This window comes from Adiantum capillus-veneris, chromosome 7 (assembly GCF_014529385.1).
Source record: "Adiantum capillus-veneris isolate H3 chromosome 7, ASM1452938v2, whole genome shotgun sequence".
NCBI classification, from domain to species: domain Eukaryota; kingdom Viridiplantae; phylum Streptophyta; class Polypodiopsida; order Polypodiales; family Pteridaceae; genus Adiantum; species Adiantum capillus-veneris.
The window spans coordinates 118567767-118586931 of record NC_140937.1 but is presented as its reverse complement, the minus strand read 5'-3'; the positions used below and the strand labels follow the sequence as shown (position 1 = coordinate 118586931).

Here is a 19165-nt window from a genome sequence, read left to right as displayed (position 1 = left end):
CTCGACTGTATAATCTGTTTTTGCTCTGGAGTGCTCTTCACTAGCAGATAATACTGCTCTAATTAGAGCTAATTTAAGAGATCTGATTGACATTTAAGATTTTTATCTTACCTACTTTACAAACCAGAAGATGGGTGCTGCTAGAGGCAAGTAGTATGCTCATCAAAACGAAGAGCTTGAGAGCGATGACAGCAATGCGATCAGCAAAACCCTTAAAGACAGCAACGTGAATCTATTTCTTACATTGAGAACATACAAATTCTAAGGTCTAGCACCTTCATTGGTGTGCATTGGAACAAGTCGTTTAATGCCATTGATGCACAAAGCACAAACCAATACCCATAGCAAAGAATGGCACAAAATGTGCTTTCTAACCATGGCATCAATCGCCCACATAAAAGTGGCAAAAAAGAAGCACCCGGACAAAAGACAGTAATTCAAATGAATCATCTTCAAGTGATTCTGAAATGGTATGAAATGACCAATTGCTTGGCTTGTATAACATATCCCGCCGTGATTAGAAACAGTAGCTTGGAGATTATTTACTCTGATTGGCAATGACTCTGGGTCAATGGATGTCTGGCTGGCTGCCTCTAGCAACCCCTGTTGATCATTGATGATAGATAAACTGGCAAGCTTAGACTTCTGGGGGTGAGGAGTGACCTATCTGAGGTGGCTATATTGAAGGGCTCCCCATAAGCATATCCCATTTGCTCTCTATATATCGCCAGAGATTCCGGGAAAATAAAACTCCACAGAGCTGTAGTCCATTCCATTACCGTGCATCCTGCATTTTAATACAATCACTAGGTATGGAACAACCTTGACTTTAAACCGATGTCGTGACTACCATGAGATCTGGATTCGTCTCTCCCCAGTGACTTCCATAAGTTAGATTGAACTGATTGTTTGTGAATAATGGTGGTTGCTCAAGGGATTCCTCAAAATAGCCTGTCATAGCATCTGTTGATGATACCAAGGCCATGGAACACTGATCATTGATGAGGAGTGGGTGAGGAGAAACATGACGAAGCTGGGATGGTGAATGCACAAAGAAGCAAACAGGGCGCTTACAAGCTTTTCCCCTTTTGCAAAACTGGGTGCAGTAGTGAGCCGGGTGTAGCCAGCACTCAAAAAACCCATGTGAGAGTTTAGACGAGTCACCTTTCCTGCATGTTCCCCTTCAAAAGTTAGGACATGCTGTTGCTGAGTAGTTAAAACAGTGAGGGTCTCTACGCTTGGCTTTCTCACCAAGATGGGTAAACGCATACAGAGCCCAATCATGACTTTTTCTGTGGATGCACCTACATACTTTGAACCGATACATGCAAAATTGATCACAGGAGATCAAATCCATACTGTGCTTCTCATTTTTGGAAGACAAAAAACTCCAAAAAACGGCACTCTTCTAGAGGGGATTTACAACCTCTCTTGCCCATGCACTCTGTAAATATACCCAGATGGTTGTTGCTCTTCGTTGGCATAGCCTTGAGATTTTGAATGAGCTTAAAACTCAGAATCATTGTTCACAAGGCCATTGAATCCAACCATACGATCGACCTTGATATCGCTTGTTGGTGGAGCCATAGAAGCTTGAGCATTGCATATATGGTGAAATTTTTTTCCGAGAAAAAGATCCTTCTATTAGTTAATGAAAACTGCCCATAGGGCTACAACCACCTCTGCAAGAGAGGGCTACAACAAACATGGTGGGGAGACTCTCCCAATGAAAAAACAGCATATATACAATGAGGCTAAATCAAGAGATGGGAGGAGGGAAGAGCCACACAGGTGGACGGTAGTGCCATCTGAGCACACCCTGGACAATGGTGTAGAAAGGCCCAAGGAGCCAGAGTCGAAGGAAAGCCTCGCGGCGCTCCCGCATGCGGTCGGAGCTGCCATGTAGTCCCTCAAGCTGTCCTCTCAGAGTATGAATCAGCTCTAGCCACAAGTCACGAACAGTCTCTGCTGGTGGCACAAGGCGAGCCTCAAAGATGCGAAAACAACAGGCCCGCCAGATGAACCAAAGTGTCAGGCCACTGATGAGCTCCCAACACTCCTCTCTCTCACTGCACCACTCTTGTGGAGTAAGCTCTGTAGCACGCTGGAGTGTAGGTCGCCCCCCCTGCATCACTATCATCCTACTGGTGGAAGATAGCTCAAACTGAAGTGCCGGACCCGTGAGAGTGGACCAAGCCGTTGCCCCCCAAGTGTACAGTCGAGCCGTGGAGAGAGCAGGCATCAGTCGAAGAACTCGTAGCCACACCTGTTGGGCCGAGGGACAGTCCCAAAGACAGTGACGCTGACTCTCCACCAAATGGTCACAAGCTGCACATGCGGCCGATAGACCACACTAGCTCTGTGTGCGACCAGCCACTGAAACAAGGTGACGCGCCTCGGCTGTCTGGAGTCCCACAACCTCTCCCAAAAGGCTGCCAAGAACTCGACTGTGAGACCCTCCTCCTCCCAATGAGTGCTGCAGCGGGGCGGGCCTCTCTCTGTGCTGCTAGTATATGACGTCCCAGCCGAACAGTGTACTGAAAGAAAGGGACTCCTGGGTGGTCTGCAGAAGAGAAGGGGTCCCTCTATAGCCACTCACCAGGATCCCACTGTACTCGTGCCAGTGGACAACACTCCCAAGCCCATAGCCTCCAGTGTCCAGTCTCAAGAGCTGCTGGGTCAAGGTCTATGACGCAAGTCCTCCCACAGATGCCCAATACTCGGATCCTCTCAAAACAGCACTCTGCTACCTGCGAGGCCTCTACTCCAACTCGCTGTAGTCGTCCCCCACCCTGAAGCTCGAAGAACAAGGCTGGTACAGTCTCTGAGCAGGCCCTGACAAGCCCTGACTGAGATGAGAACCTCCAGTCGTGTGAAGGCTCCCATCCACCGGGGTGCTACTGGCTCGAGAGGCGTGAGCCACTAGCTGGAACTGACTCTGAGATGTCCTGACACATGCTCTGCACCCCTCTCATGCCCTGTAGAGCTGGAACCCTTGCACCTCCTCTAACAAACCTGTGAACTCCAGACAGTCACCCAGAGAGCGCGCTGGACCTGCTTCCATGGGACCCCAGGAAACATGAGGCCGACTACCAACCAAGTGGCCTCTCTGAGTGCTAACCATGGGGTTCCAGACGAGGGGCTGCCGTAGGTGCTCCTCCGTGCACGTCGGTTGTCTCTGCTCCAGGCCACGCCGTAAGATCTCCCAAGATCGAAGCAAATTCACAACGAAGCGGTCCTCCAATCTCCTGCTCAAACCAACTTTGCGCATCTCTATAAAGATCCATCTGGTCGAAGGTTGCCAAGGGCCTCCTGACTGAGGCACCCTGGCACAAAGCCGCTGTAGCAAGAACTCCTTCTAGGGCTCCTCACCTGGAAGAAGTCCTTTGACTATGAACTTCCCAAGAAGGGCTCTGCTCTGCTGTGCTGGATCAATGATCCGAAGCCCGCCCTGAGAACAAGGAAGCGTGATGACCTGCCAAGCCACCTTGGCTCGGGCTATCTGAGTGTCACGTCCTCACCAAAGGAAGTTCCTAATCAGCCTCTCTACCTGGTTGATACAAGAACTCGAGAAGATCCAGCAGGAGGTGATGTACCACATAGTCGCCAATAACACCTAGTTGGCAACTACTACTCTGCCAGCCAAAGAAAGTCGTGATGAGCTCCAATGTAACAACTTTCTCCTAATAGACAGGAGAAGGGGAGCAATCTGCTGCTCCGGAGACAAGTCCAAACCAACCTGACAACCCAAGTACCGAACTGCAATCCCTGGGGGAATCCACCTGAAACCCTCTCCTGGCATCCAGTCTGGCACAGGAGCACTACCAACCGAGAAAGCCACTGTCTTTCTCCAATTGATCAGTGCGCCCGATGCACAACACAAGGTCTCCAAAGCCTGCTCACATCTGTGAAGATTGGCCTCCTGGCCATCTAAGTACAAGGCTGAGTCATCGACAAACTCAGCATCCAGTAGCTCATCTCCCCGAATAGGGAGTGCTAAGCCCCGTAGACCAACCTACTGTGACACCAAAAATATGCTCATCGCCTCCGCATAGAACAGAAAGAGAAAGGGGGCAAGAGAACAGCCCTGTCTGACTGAGCGTGTAAGCATGAAGCGATCACCTCTACCTCCTGCCAAAAGTACCTGACTGTGAGCGTGTCTGTACAAGGTTGACACCCCTCTGATCCAAGCATCTGAGAAGCCCATCCTGCATAGAGTGCCCTCTAGAAAGTCCCAATCAACTCTGTCGTATGCCTTCTCAAAATCGAGAAGAAGAATCACGAGGTCCTCACCACAGAGCCGTGCCAGGGCAGAAGCCTCCCAGAAAGTAAAGATGTTGTCAAGGATACTGCGTTCCTTGACAAAACCTGTCTGAGTCCCATGTATAAGGCTCTCTAAAAGTGGCTAAATCCTCAAACTCAGAGCCTTGGCAAGAATTTTGTAGGCTGAGTTGAGGAAGGTGATGGGGCGCCACTGTCGAATCTCATCCAAGGAGCCACCCTCCTTGGGAATGAGGTAGATCAGGCCCTCACTCATGCTGTCAGGCATCACTCCTGTGTGCAAAATGTATTGAAAAGCACTACAGAGATCTGGGCCAAGCAGGTCCCAGTACTCAAAGAAAAAGCTGGGAGTCAACCCATCCTAACCTGGACAGCTACCACGGGGGAGGGCCCTAAGAGCCGTGTGCAGCTCCTCAAGCTGAAGTGGCATCTCTAGCCTCTGACGCATCTCCTCAGTCACAAGACAAGGCATCTGTGCCCAAACCTGCTCCCTGCATGCATCCTGCCGCTCTGACATGGGCTCAGCAAACAGTAACTCATAGTAGAAGTCAGTAGCAATTGCACGCATATCCTCGGACTCACAAGAAACTGACCCGTCGGGCCTCCTCAACTGACTGACCTTGGCATGCGAGTGCCGAGGTCCCACTGTCTCAAAGAAAGCACCAGTCACTCTGTCACCCACCTGAGTCCAATGAGATGCCTGTCGGTGGAAAGCAAACTCATGTCGCCTCTCCTCTGTGCTAGCAAGCTCCTCTCGAGCCTGCTGTAACTGCTCCTCCAACCAAGGACTGTCTGGATGCTGCTCCTGCATCCTCTGTAATGAAGCAATGCCCCGTCTGAGACGTTGCTCCGTCTCTCTCGCTGCAGCCCGGTGAGCCAGAGACTCCTGCCAAAAAAAATGGCTAATCTGAGCTAGGCCTGAGGCCACTTTGTCAGTAGGAGAATCCTGTCTGTCCATGCCCTCTGTCCAGTGAGTCTCTACCCTCTCTCTGAGTGCTGAGTCCAACAATACCCTCTCTGGGATGCGGAGCATCGTGCTCCCACTCCTCTGCCTGTCTGCCACTGTGAGGATCACTGGTGCATGGTCCGAGAAGGAGGTCCCTGCCAGGATGCCCACTGATCCTCCCAAGTCACTGATCCTCCCAAGTCACTGAAGTGGTCACTAGTGTAGAAGCGATCTATCCGCGATAGATTCACTCCTCCCACTCTGCGGTCTGATCTAGAGAAGGCAAGACTGTCTGGGGGCCTCACAAAACCAGAGTGCTGCCATGTGTCTGAGACCCTCAGAGTCATACACAACCTCTCCCAAGCTGCCAACTCGACTCCATGCACAGTAGCATGGCTGTCACCAATCCTGTCAGAAGGGTCCTCCAACATGTTGAAGTCCCCTCCTATGCACCAATGATCTGCCTGCGGCACAGACTCAACAATCTGTGACCAAAACTCTGCACGAGCACTCGCCACATTGGGCGCATAGATGTTCAGGAAACCCACAAGGCCACCCTGAGCCTGCATAGTAATCCACTGAGCCTTGCCTGGCACAATAATCCCTCTGCCCACAATGGCCTGCTGCAATGAGTCCGCAATAGTCATACATACCCCACCCTGGATGCCTCCAGGTCCAAAAGCAGCTGACCAAAAGGTATCATATCGTCCACGCAAAAGATGACCACATCGCCGAATGCGGCTCTCACACAGATGGTGCTCCTAAAGCATAAGGAGATCAATCTCTCCTCCCACAAGGCAACGCTGAAGCTCTTGACGCAATCAGCCCCGCTGACGCTGAAACTAGGGCCCACCTAGTCCCTGCACGTTCCATAAGACGATCCTCATCGGGAGCGAGAGAGAACAGATGCCGCCGCAGCAGCTAGACAGGCTATCTTCGAGGCTGGCTTGGATGGGGAGTAATCCGTATCCGAGCATCCTCTAGATAGGCGTGACTGCAGTGAATGCCTAGCCCAAGCCCAAGCAGAGCGAGCCGTGCGTAAAGCAACCTCCTCTGTCCAAGAGTCCTCATGAATGTATACATAGCATGGCAAACACTGCGTATCAGCAAAGAAGTACACCACAATGTGCCTACATCCTGTTGAGTCTGGAGGCGAGACCTATTTGGCAACTTCATCCAGGAGGCCTTCCCGCATTCACTCTTCCTTAGAGCATCCCACACATGGACGACTAGTTGCAAAGGCAAAGCACTGCAAGTGCAAGCCTATGAGAGCAGATATCTCCATTGCCAATAGAGGGTGTCCGTCTTGAGGCATGTTTCCAAAACAGTTGGTATGATGAGGAATGCCGGGACACTAGAGCTAGACTTCAGAGGGAGGTGCTTTTGGGGGACATCACTCACAGGCAGTCACAGATTGACTTCCGACGCCTAGTGCGGCGGAAGAAGAGGGCATTTTTGGCTCGCCTAGAGCAGGATCTATACCAGCTATTCTTGAGTCAAGACTCACGTGAGGCGTGGAGGCTCTTTCATGAGAACTCCCCCCCCCCCCCTGCCATCACTTCTACAGAGGCTTGGGGCCAGTATGCATCATCTTTGTACACAGTTCCTGAGCAGCCCCCCCTTCCCGACCCCCCCGATCCATGCCCACACACGTGTTTTTTTCACCGCTAAGATGGTGAGGAAGGCCATTGACAGGATGAGGACTGGGAGAGCATATGATCATGATGGCTTAGTGGTTGAGCATTTCATGCATGCCAGAGATTTACTAGCAGAGCTTCTAGCAGTTATGTTTAACCGTGCCATGTGTGAGGGCTTGCCTGATACTTGGAGCCTATCTATTATTGTACCTATCTTCAAGTCGGGAGACCCTATGGAGCCTGGGAACTATCGCACTATCATGATTGGACACACATTGGCACGGTTGTACGCATCTATTCTTGAGCAACAGCTGAGTAGATGGGCAGAGAGGGAGGGGATACGCGCAGCCGGGCAGGCAGGTTTCAGGAGGGGTTTTTCTACTCTTGACCATATCTTGACACTCAGAGCCATCATTGAGGAGGGCAGATCACGTGGGAGACGGATCTATTGCAGCTTTGTGGATTTCCGCAAAGCATTTGACATAGTGCCCAAAGCTAGGTTGATGCGCAGATTACAGTAGATGGGAGTACCCACAGAGCTCATTTGGGGGGTCATGGAATTATACAGGTAAGTAGTGGGGCATGTACGCACCACAGAGGGTCTATCCACACCAGTTTACTCCACTATTGGGGTGAAGCAGGGCTGCCCGCTCTCTCCTACTCTATTTGGTATGTATGTAGATGAGGTTTCTAACTACATTGAGAGAGATGGTGATAGAGGTGCACAGCTGGCAGGGACATGGATTCCACTATTGTTATATGCTGATGATATTGTCTTGATCTCTGACTCTCCGGAGGGGATGCATCGTCACTTGGATGCTTTGCATAGGTTTGCCCAAGAAAGTGGTTTGTCCGTCAACCTTTGTAAAACCAAGGTCATGGTATTTAATACCACCCCACAGTGGATCAGGAGGTTAGCGCCCGCCTTCGCATACGGCCAGGAGAAGGTGGAGTATATAGATGCTTACACTTACCTTGGAGTGGTTTTTAGTGGGCCAGCATTTTTATTGAGGAGGGCAGCAGAGACTAGATTGACCAGAGCCCATGCTGCATTGGGTAGATTGGAAAGGATGTGTTCACAGGTTCAGTTTCAGGAGCCTCGGACGAAGCTCTGGCTCTTTGACACTTTGGTGGCTTCTACATTGCTTTATGGAGCTGAGATTTGGGGACCTTCACTGGATCATCACGAGAGGACAAGCTGCAGTGATGGATGGGGGGACATGGAGAAGCCTCTGGTCTCTATGATCTCACGGCTCATTAGAGCCAAGGCTTCAGTACCACGTGCTATTGTACGAGCAGAGCTAACTGCCCCCCCACTGGTGGTTGAGGCGCTCACCAGATCTGTCTCCTTCATACGAAGCATGTGGGAACTTCCCAGAGATAGATATGCACGCCTTGCACTTGAGTCCTCTCGACAGTTAGCCATGCAGGGAGATACAGCATGCTGGTATGGGGAGATGACATCATGGTTTCAGGCGCATGGGTTCAGCATAGACAGATTGCCTCCCTTCCAGTACTCACTGGATGCGCCCTCTCTGACTCTTACACAGTCCGAGATCACCAGGCTCACTCGCCAGGACTTGACTCGGCTAGACACCAAGAGGACATGGATACAGCCAGTACAGGAGTTGGGCACGAAGATGGCTTTCTACAGAGAGCATCTCCTCCAGCTTACAGAGGATGGTTTTGTGACGAGGCCCAGATACATGGACACCCACTTGTCTCATGGGATACGATGTGCTATTGGCCAGATACGCACATCTTCACACCAGCTGCGGATCGAGACTGGGAGATACAGCGGAGTACCAACAGAGGCCAGGACATGCCCCCTGTGTGACATCGAGCCTGAGACAGAGTTGCACTACACATGCCACTGCCCCGTCTACTACGAGATACGAGGCCGCTTCCATTGCTTGTTCAAAGAGGGCTTTGGACCATTCTCTAGAGTCATGCGGTACGAGGATCAGAGATGCTTGGGTTTGTTTTTGCTCGAGCTGCGCAGACACAGAGAGCCTGATGAGAGGAGAGGCTAGCCAGTCTCAGAGACAGATCACAGATTTCTTTAGAGCTGTCACTGGACACCCGCAGGAGTTACTACCACAGCAGAGCTCGTCGTCTCACACCAGAGGCACACTGATCGACCGAGCGACTGAGCTGGGGAGATCCAGACGCCCACGATTGCGGAGGACTACACAACATCGACAGAGGCTGCATCAGAGGATTCGGGTCACTTTGGCTCGACATGCACGACGCCCGGTCAGACTACTGACCATGGAGGAGATTGATGAGATCCGCCAGCGAACGATGCTGGATCTCCTGTGATCTAGCTATCCCATCTAGCTGTTTAGCTGCTTAGTCCACACCTAGCAGTCAAGGATTCCATAGTATTTTATTTTGTCATTTTGTCATCTTGTTACTCTGACTTTGTATCAGATCCACCACATTGTAACTTTCTGGTCTCATAGGTCACTTTGGCCTTTTGAAGACGTTAATATAACATTTCATCTCTCTCTCTCTCTCTCTCTCTCTCTCTCTCTCTCTCTCTCTCTCTCTCTCTCTCTCTCTCTCTCTCTCTCTCTCTCTCTCTCAGCCTGATGAGAGGAGAGGCTAGCCAGTCTCAGAGACAGATCACAGATTTCTTTAGAGCTGTCATTGGACACCCGGAGGAGTTACTACCACAGCAGAGCTCGTCGTCTCACACCAGAGGCACACTGATCGACCGAGCGACTGAGCTGGGGAGATCCAGACGCCCACGACTGCGGAGGACTACACAGCATCGACGGAGGCTGTATCAGAGGATTCGGATCACTTTGGCTCGACATGCACGACGCCCGGTCAGACTACTGACCATGGAGGAGATTGATGAGATCCACCAGAGACCGATGTTGGATCTCTTGTGATCTAGCTATCCCAGCTAGCTACTTAGTTCACACCTAGTAGTTTAGGATTCCATAGTATTTTATTATGACATTTGTCATTTCATTTTTGTCATCTTGTTACTCTGACTTTGTATCAGATCCACCACATTGTAACTTTCTGGTCTCATAGGTCACGTTGGCCTTTTGAAGACGTTAATATAACATTTCATTTCATTTCATTTCATTTTCTCTCTCTCAAATGTCCTATCTCTTTTCCTCTCAGTAATCTCTCTTCTCCACATTTGCCTTGTATATGTAAGTGGCAGTGGAGGTGCTCTCTTTAGTTAAATGATCTTTTTGGTGTCAAGTAATGAAGTTGAGGTGTCAACTCGCTCGAAGGCCATTCTGTGTCCGCATTGCATCTTCTGCTGCTTATTGTGACACTTTTTGGGGATGCATTGATTGCAAGATACACCCACAGATTGACAAGAAATAGGGTAGGACATGAATGACAGGGCTATTTTCAACGAATGGAAAGTGACTGTTTCTCTTCATATGCCATCATCAAGGCTTGCATTTGGAAGGCATGTGACATTATGCATGCCGCAGATGTGGGCAAGAAAATTCATGATGTCAGGTGTGCGTCTCAAAATCTCCATCATGCTTGGCAATGCTTTGATTGGCATGCAGCATGGAAATTCTTTGATTGACATGTTTGCCAAGTGTGGTGTGCTTTTGGATCACAAGTAATTGCTTCTTGAGGAGGATTTTGTCTCTTGGATTGTACTTATTGCAGGTTGTGTCCAACATTGGCACGGCCAAGAAGCTCTAGGCTAGATGGAAAATTTGCAAAGCGAGAGCTTCTTTTCGTTTAAAAGGTAAGTGCCATCATGAAAGAGGCTAACATCAGTAAACAATTTCATGTTGAGTTTGTTAGTCAGGTTTAGGATGCAAGATAAGGGCCTTTCTCTAGATGCAATAACATCTTGAAGGTCTACGGGGTATTCTCTTGTTGTTGCATGTGAGTCTTGGTGTTAGTCCTTGGGACGTTGGAAGGGGGGGAAGAGGAAACACACCCAACACCACACATTTGCCTCTCTATAGCTCGGTGGAATCACAACACGCCAATCCACTTAAGAAACACACATCTAATTGTAAATTTTCACAACACTCCTCTAACTACGCACTCTCAAGCACACATTCGCTCACAAAAGCACAGCTCACTACACTACGATTCACACTATCACGATCCTTGTCTATACGCTTCTTCCAAAACATGATGGGATACAATGGAGTATTACAATCCTGCTCTCCTCTGAGCTCTCTCCTTTCCTTCTACTCCGTGATCCTTCTTTCTCACAAACGTATGCCAAAAAGGGGTTTTTTCCTAATTTTTGTTTGTCTATTTCGATGACACATCCTCTACCCCTTTGGATGAAATCAACCACTTCCACATGAGTTAAGCCCCTTGCATGTGAAGCTCCACTTAGAAGCCCCAACCACTTTTCCTCACATGAAGGCCTCCTCTTTCTCCCTGGGAAGAGCCACAACGCTCTGACTCTTCCTAGGGAAAGAGCAGCAATATCCTCAATAAAAAGGGGGCAACCTCTTTTTGGCCTCTCGAGTGTGAAACAGATCCAAGAGGGCCACCATGTTGGCCACCAACCGCCCACTACCACGAAGCCGTCCGCATACGAGAAAAGTTGATGACGCCCATGCAAAGAAGGTGAAGTGGCCACCATAGTCAAGAAGCTCCAAGCTCCTCTCCCTTCACTCAACGGCTTATGAGAGGACTCTCTCTCTCTCTCTCTCTCTCTCTCTCTCTCTCTCTCTATATATATATATATATATACATATATATATATATATATATATATATATATATATATATATATATATATATATATATATATATATCTGTGTGTGTGTGTGTGTGTGTGTGTGTATCCACCCTTCCACAATGCATGTGGAACAATTAATTGCCACGTGGCCACCACTTTGTGAATTCTCCATAAAACAAAATCTCCGAGTTCCCCAAAAACTTTGCAACTTCCCTAGTTCTAGGCTCCACTTCTTGTGATTTTAGTTCTCAGCTCACTCATCCGATTCCCAAACCGTAAAGATCAGCAGCAAACTTCTATCCTGTGCTTTCGGTTCAAGCATCCACCTTGCTTCTCGGGATTCCTAACCATCCATATTGGCTTCACGAAAATTGACGAAAACCAGTTTTTTCCTCCTGCCCCATTCACTTCTAAACTACAACCACTAATATCTCCGCACATACATATCCGATTGACAAACAGTAACTTCTGGCTTGCATCTTAAATTGAGCACTACCTTCAAAATCCTTGGCAAGACAAAGAAATCTTTGGGTACATGCATCCCAATACGGGTAAAAGTGGTGTAGACTCAGCTCTAAAGGTAACTTCAAGTGTTTCTAACTTGGCCGTTTGAACTCCGATTTGAGATCCGACAAGACCAACATGAGAAGCGAACTGAGCACTTTAAGGCCATAACTTCACATATCACCTAAGCCATCACCCACATATGCACGATCTGGTACAAATATGCTGCAACATGCTATGACACTCAACTTGCCATAACTTGCACTTTAGGGCTCCAATTGATGAGCTGTTTGGACAAGCTCGGAGAGCACTTTGAAGAGCACAATATTCACCTTCAAATCTGCATATTTTTCAGCTTTAAGCATCCGCCCCAAAACAGGCCTTTTGGCCTATGAAACCTCATAAACCATACACATCTCAATCCCTTTGCCTGCGCACCATAGGTAGGGGGCTCCGAGTTCCGAGTTCCGAGTTCCCTTAAACCTTGCAACTTCCAAAATTCTGGCTCCACTTCTAGTGCTTCAGTTCTCGGCTCACGCATCCAATTTCCGAACTATAAAGATTGACAACAAACTTCTATCCCGTGCTTTGGGTTCAAGCATCCACCTTGCCTCTTGGGATTCCCAACCATCCGTATCGGCTTCACAAAAATTGATGAAAACCAATTTTTTCCTCCTATCCTCATTCACTTCTAAACTACAACCACAAAATAAGTCCACATATACATATCCAATTGTCCAAGAATAACTTCCGGCTTGCATCTTACATTTATCACTACCTCCGAAAACCCTGGCAAGACCAAGATATCTTCGGGTACAGGATCCCAAAACGGGTAAAAGTGGTGATCTCTGCCGTGATATCACCAACTTCCAAGGCAAACCGCAAAGACTGCCGAAGGGAAATCTTGAAGAAAGGTGAAGGATCCGTGTGAATGCTATGGAGCATATAGCCATTACGCTGTCGCCACAGGCTCCAATATGCCCAAAACCTGACCCACATGAAGAAGGGTGCAAAGCGCTTCAACGCCGGCGAGAAGATACCAAAAACCCAAAACCTCTTATGGAAGACCGTCGAAGGAAAACGTAACCGCATACACGCAGATACCCGACGAAGGAATTCTCAAGTGACATTGCATTCCCACAAGAGGTGACAAACATCCTCCTCGGCAGATAAGCAACAGACACATGATGAAGGGCGGATACGGCGCTTCCGAAGAAAGGTACCCACTGGGAGCACACCAAGTAAACACCGCCAAAGAAACAACCGCTCTTTCAACGGCAAACAGCTTTCCCAAATTGCAGATATAATCCTACGCCACCAAATATCGGATTTATGCATGTGCCAAATAGCGTTGCAATGATCAGCAATCCATGGACGAGGGAGAAGAAGAGCATATGCCCGGCCAGCAGTAATATCTTGAAATGACATTTCCCCAAGCTTCCAGTCAGACATTCGATCACCATCATCCAAAGGGGAAACAGGCAAAAAACCAGCCAACATTTGTTGTAATTCTCTCCAAAACTGGCGATAGTGCATGCCCAATCCAAAACGGCGAGCGGCAAATGGAAACTCGAAAGTAAAACCAGCTACATCCACCACATCCTCAACCACTCGAATGCCATGGCAGGAGAGAAAATACGCCTGGCGAGGCACAAAGTAAGAGAAAAAACCCGACTCCAATGAAGGCTCTCCGCACGAAGCGAGTTTCCTTCCCTCCGAGCATTCCATGAGAGATGAATCCTAACCTGTTTCCATGCAGAAAGCAAGGTGGAAGAAAACGGGCATCCAGGAATACGACCATCCATCTTACCAAATACTGCCTCCCACATGGATGATTGCCAGTGACCAAATGAGGATGTAACCACATGCTGACTCAAGTGTGCAAACATAAGAGTCCAAGGCTGAGATTGATGCACAAGTGTAGGCAAAAGCATAGCCTTCCTAGCAATGACATGCCTATGCAGGTCCAAAATATTCAAACCCCCAAAGCGCTTTGGTGTACAAAGTTTTGCCATGGATATCAAGCGCAAACCTTTTTTGTGAGCACGCGTTCGCCACAAATGAGACAAAATGGCCGACATGAGAGAGTCAAGACAATTCCTGGGCCAATGCAGCAATGGCAAAAAGAACTGAACATATGCCATGAGGATACTCTGAACAATTCGCAGGCGAACATGTAGCGGCCAGGTAGAAAGCTTCCAGTAATGCAATTTAACATTCAAGCGATCCATAACCCAATCCACTTTCTGCTTGTGAGTAACATTCCATCCAATTGGATAACCCAAATGCCTAGTAATTCCATTTGGAAGAACAATCTCTCCTGGCCACAGCAGAGCATGCCAATCACAAGAACGAAGCGGCAGAAGCTTTGATTTACGGAAATTGACTTTAAGACCAGCCGCAAGCGCAAACAATTCCAAAGCATTCATAATCTCTTGAACATCATTTTGCTGATTGCGGGGCATAAATAGCGAGTCATCAGCATAAGCCTGCCCAATAAACATATGGCCCGAAGGTAACTGCAAACCATGAAGACGCTGCGCAGAGGTCAAGTGATCAAGATACATCAATAAAGGATGAGAAGCAATTGCATACAACAAAGCACTAATAGGGCAGCCTTTCCTAACCGAACAACCAAGCTGCCACGATTCTGTCAGTTCCCCGTCCAAAACTCCCGAAGATGTACTACAGTCATACAAGAAATGAACCACATTGGCCAACTTAGGACCAAACCCTAGGCTTCTCATTGTGGCAACAATGAAATCCTAGTGCACCGTGTCAAAAGCCTTTTCAATATCAACTTGCATGACCAGCACATCTTGTTGCGTATACTTAGCATATTCCATGCCAATCATAAGATTGGCCAAATTATCCATGATTTGACGACGAGGAATAAAACCATACTGAGTCTCATGAAGTCCTGTAAACAAATAGTCCTTGATGCGATGGACCAACATTTTAGCCAAAATCTTGTATATCACCGGCATCAGAGTTATGGGCCGCCAATGAGAGAACTGCTCGCAAAGCGCTTGCTTGGGCAACAACTTAAGCAAGCCCTCTTTCCATGAAATTGGTAGATCTTGTTTTTCCCATGCCGCATTTATCATAAAGATCAGGGTTGCTTAAGAGCATCCCAAAACGAGAGGAAAAATTCCACAGTAAGTCCGTCCCAACCAGGAGATCTCCACCGACCCAATGCAAGCAAGGCACCATGCAATTCAGCGACAGAGAAAGGATCCTCAAGGCAATGTGCCTCCTGCGAGGACAAGATCGAACGAACATAAGAAAGCAACAATTCATGCGCTCGACAAGCTGCTGAAGACGGCTGAGATGGAGCAGCAAACACCTTACGGTAATGTGAGACCATAACCTCAGCAAGTTCCCTCTTTGAAGAAGTCCAAACACCCGAGGGAAGCATAACCCGCTTAATCGACTGTGAGACTCTCGAATGATGCAAATGCTTCAAAAATTTCTTCGAAGCACACCCTTTATCCATGAAGGCCTGTTGACGTGCATGTGTCTGCCACTTAGCAAGCTTCCTCTTATCATTTTGCTGAATACACACTTTAGCTTCACATAACTCCGTCATTTCTGAGTCAGACAATGGGCGGAAATCAACCAATTGTTGTAATCGTTGACTAACCTGTTTCGCATCACCGACATTCTCCCGAATGCGCTGCATATGCTGCCTACCATAGTCAGAAATCACAGTTTGTACTCTCATGACAAAACGATACCAAGCAACATCCACATCAATATGCATATGAGCCAACAGCGGAGGAATAATATCGGCAACCATATGACGAAAAACTTCATGAGTAAGATAGGCATTATTAACATGCAACAAACGTTTCCTGTGAAGAGGCCGATCACAAATAGACTGTCCAAAATACAACGACAGCAAAAGAGGATAATGATCCGATAGCTGCAGAGCATAGTCTATCCTCATGTCACATACAAATTCTTCATACTGTTGCTCATTAAGCAAATACCAATAATCCAATCGTGCTCTATAAGAGGAGTGAGCAGCATGCTGAAAGGAGGCATCAGGATACAAAGAACGCCATATATCAATCATTTGAGCAGAGGCAACAAAGTGATCCCAGTTGTGTTTCTCCGCAAGTAGCATATGCGAATTTCCTGTGGTACTGTCAAGCAAATCAGGAGTATTATTGAAATCTCCACATAGAAATGCATTCGATGTCCATGGGCGAGAGGAAATTTCCCGCCACAAAGCAACTCTTTGCCCAGAGGCCGTATATGCATATGTGCCTCCAAATTCATAAACTCGACCATTCAACAAGCACTATACAACCATCCACCGACCATGCGGATCATTGTATCGCAGAACAGGCTGAAGCTCATGCCGAATCAACATCAATACACCAGAGAAATCTTGCGAGCCAGCATACGCAATCCAATATCCGGCAAAATAGGAGCATTGACCAGCAAACTCGTGCTGATTGTGCTCTTGCAATACAACTATGTCTGCTCTACATGTATGTACATAGTGCCAGGTCAGCCGCCATTTGTCAAGGTTGCATAACCCACGCACATTGTATGAGATGCATTTAAGATGACTTTCCATTGGAAACATATGTACAAAAGCAACAAGAATCAACATCAAGTGGAGGTGCCCATAGACTCGGCTCTTTAGGTAACTTCAAGTGCTTGTAAATTGGCCGTTTGAACTCTGATTTGAGATTAGAGAAGACGGGCATGGGAAGAAAACAAAGCACTCTGAGGCCATAACTTCACATATCACCTAAGCCATCACCACATATGCACCGTCCGATACAAATCTGTTGCAACACACTCTCAACTTGCCATAACTCGCACTTTAGGGCTCCGATTGACGAGCTGTTTGGACAAGCTCGGAGAGCATTTTGAAGAGCACAATATTCACATTCAAATCTGCATTTCTTCCGACATCAAGCATCTACCCCAAAACAGGACCTTTTGGCCTGTGAAACGTCATTAACCATACACATCTTGATCCCTTTGCCTATACTTGGACTTCCCACTTGTTCAGACTCTCTAGCACACCCCATTGCTCACCACCATTTCTAGCATTGACCCTCTTTGGCTGCAGCACAATCTCTCTCTCTCTTGAAATGGCAAGCTCTACCAATTTGGATAGGACCATGCCCGTTGAGCGTACTAAAAATCAACCCCGGTATACGCAAGGTTGCCTGTGAAGTGCACCTGCAGAGGGTGGTTCATCCCTAGGACTCACATTGAGCCACATTAACACAAGGAGATCGACCATCCTGTGGAAGACATGTATCACCAGATATGGATGTTGATCTTGAGTATCGATATTTGCTTGCCTCTTAAGCCGATAGCGACGGATGCTCCCTATTCGGTGCCATTCCCATAGGGACCCTCATCTGCATCAGAATCCACATCTCCATTGGGGTTCCATATCTCTATCGACATCCCCATCCCCATCCCCATAGGGAGCCTCTTCTCAGCATTTCCATCGACATCCCTATTGCCATTGGAAGCCTCCTCCACTGCACATTTGACATGCACATTCTTGATACCCGACGCCATCTCTTACTTCCATCATTGCATAGTTGCACATTCATCTAGAGTTTGCATTTACTGCTAGCTTGGATCGTTGGAGGAAAATCGGTTCTGTTCAGGCATTCGTTCATCATCATCGGCTTGCCATTACCACATCTCTCGTCTTGGGGGTAGCGAGGTACTTTTGGTTGTATACCATTGTGGACATTGGTATCAACATTGCCACCATCTTTGCTCTATTAACATTCATTTGGGGGACATCTGTGATTAAATTCATTGTAGTTTGGGACAAAGAGGTTATTTTTGACCGGATACCATCTAGGACATTGTTGATACCCTTACTACCTTTTGTCTGTGTATATACATTTCCATCATCCATCTCCATTGGGTATTATCAAGATCATCAATCAAGAGTTCTCTTACCTATGTACCTCAGTAGCGGCACATCAGGCACACATCCCCTAGTACTTCTTAGCAATCAAGTGCAACCAATTCCGCGGGTCATACACTGCAGAGGTTGTAGCCATCATCGGAGTAGTTTTATCAGCATCCCATTCTACATGTCATCGACAAAGTTTCCTTCCGATGGTTGGGGCAAAGCTCGGTCTTGCCTCACCACAGGTAGGGGGCTCCGAGTTTCGAGTTCCCCGAAAACTTCGGAACTTCCCTAGTTCTGGCTGCACTTCTAGTGTTTCAGTTCTCGGCTCACTCATCCGATTCCCGAACTGTAAAGATCGACAACAAACTTCTATCCCATGCTTTGGGTTCAAGCATCCACATTGCCTCTTGGGTTTCCCAACCATCCTTATCGGCTTCACAATAATCGAAGGAAACCATTTTTTTGCTTCTGCCCGATTCACTTCTAAACTACAACCACAAATAACTCCGCACATACATATCCTATTGTCGAACAATAACTTCCAGCTTGCATCTTACATTGAACAATACCTCTAGAAACCTTGGAAACATAAAGAAATCTTCGGCTACCTGCATCCCAAAACGGATAAAAGTGGTGTAGACTCGGCTCTCAAGGTAACTTCAAGTGCTCGTACCTTGGCCATTTGAACTCCGATTTGAGATCCGAGAAGACCGGCATGGGAAGCAAACTCAGCACTTTGAGGCCATAGCTTCACATATTACCTAAGCCATCACCACATATGCACCGTCCGGTACAAATCTGTTGCAACACACTCTAACACTCAACTTGCCATAACTGGCACTTTAGGCTCCGATTAACGAGTTGTTTACTTTGAAGAGCACAATATTCACCTTCAAATCTGCATTTATTCCGGCGTCAAGCATCTGCTCCAAAACAGGACCGTTTGGCCTGTGAACCCTCAAAAACTATACACACCTTGATCCCTTTGCCTATACTTGGACTACCCACCTGTTAAGACTCTCTCGCACACCCCATTGCTTACCACCATTTCTAGCATTGACCCTCTTTGGCTGCAGCACAATCTCTCTCTCTCTCTCTCTCTCTCTCTCTCTCTCTCTCTCTCTCTCTCAATGGCAAGCTCTACCCATTGGGGTAGGACCATGCCCGTTGAGCCTATGGAAAATCAAACC

The 19165-nt window shown here is 47.8% G+C and overlaps 1 protein-coding gene across 1 annotated transcript in view; it reads right to left on the bottom strand.

The window, feature by feature from the left end:
* LOC147454500 (uncharacterized) overlaps window positions 1–18032 on the bottom strand; it is a 35727-nt gene extending 17695 nt beyond the window's left edge. Inside the window, exon 1 of the mRNA XM_086516442.1 lies at window positions 17841–18032. Coding sequence (XP_086372568.1) covers window positions 17841–17981 — 141 coding nt within the window. The 5' untranslated portion in view covers window positions 17982–18032. The remainder of the gene's footprint in view (window positions 1–17840) is intronic.
* Window positions 18033–19165: the final 1133 nt, after the last annotated feature.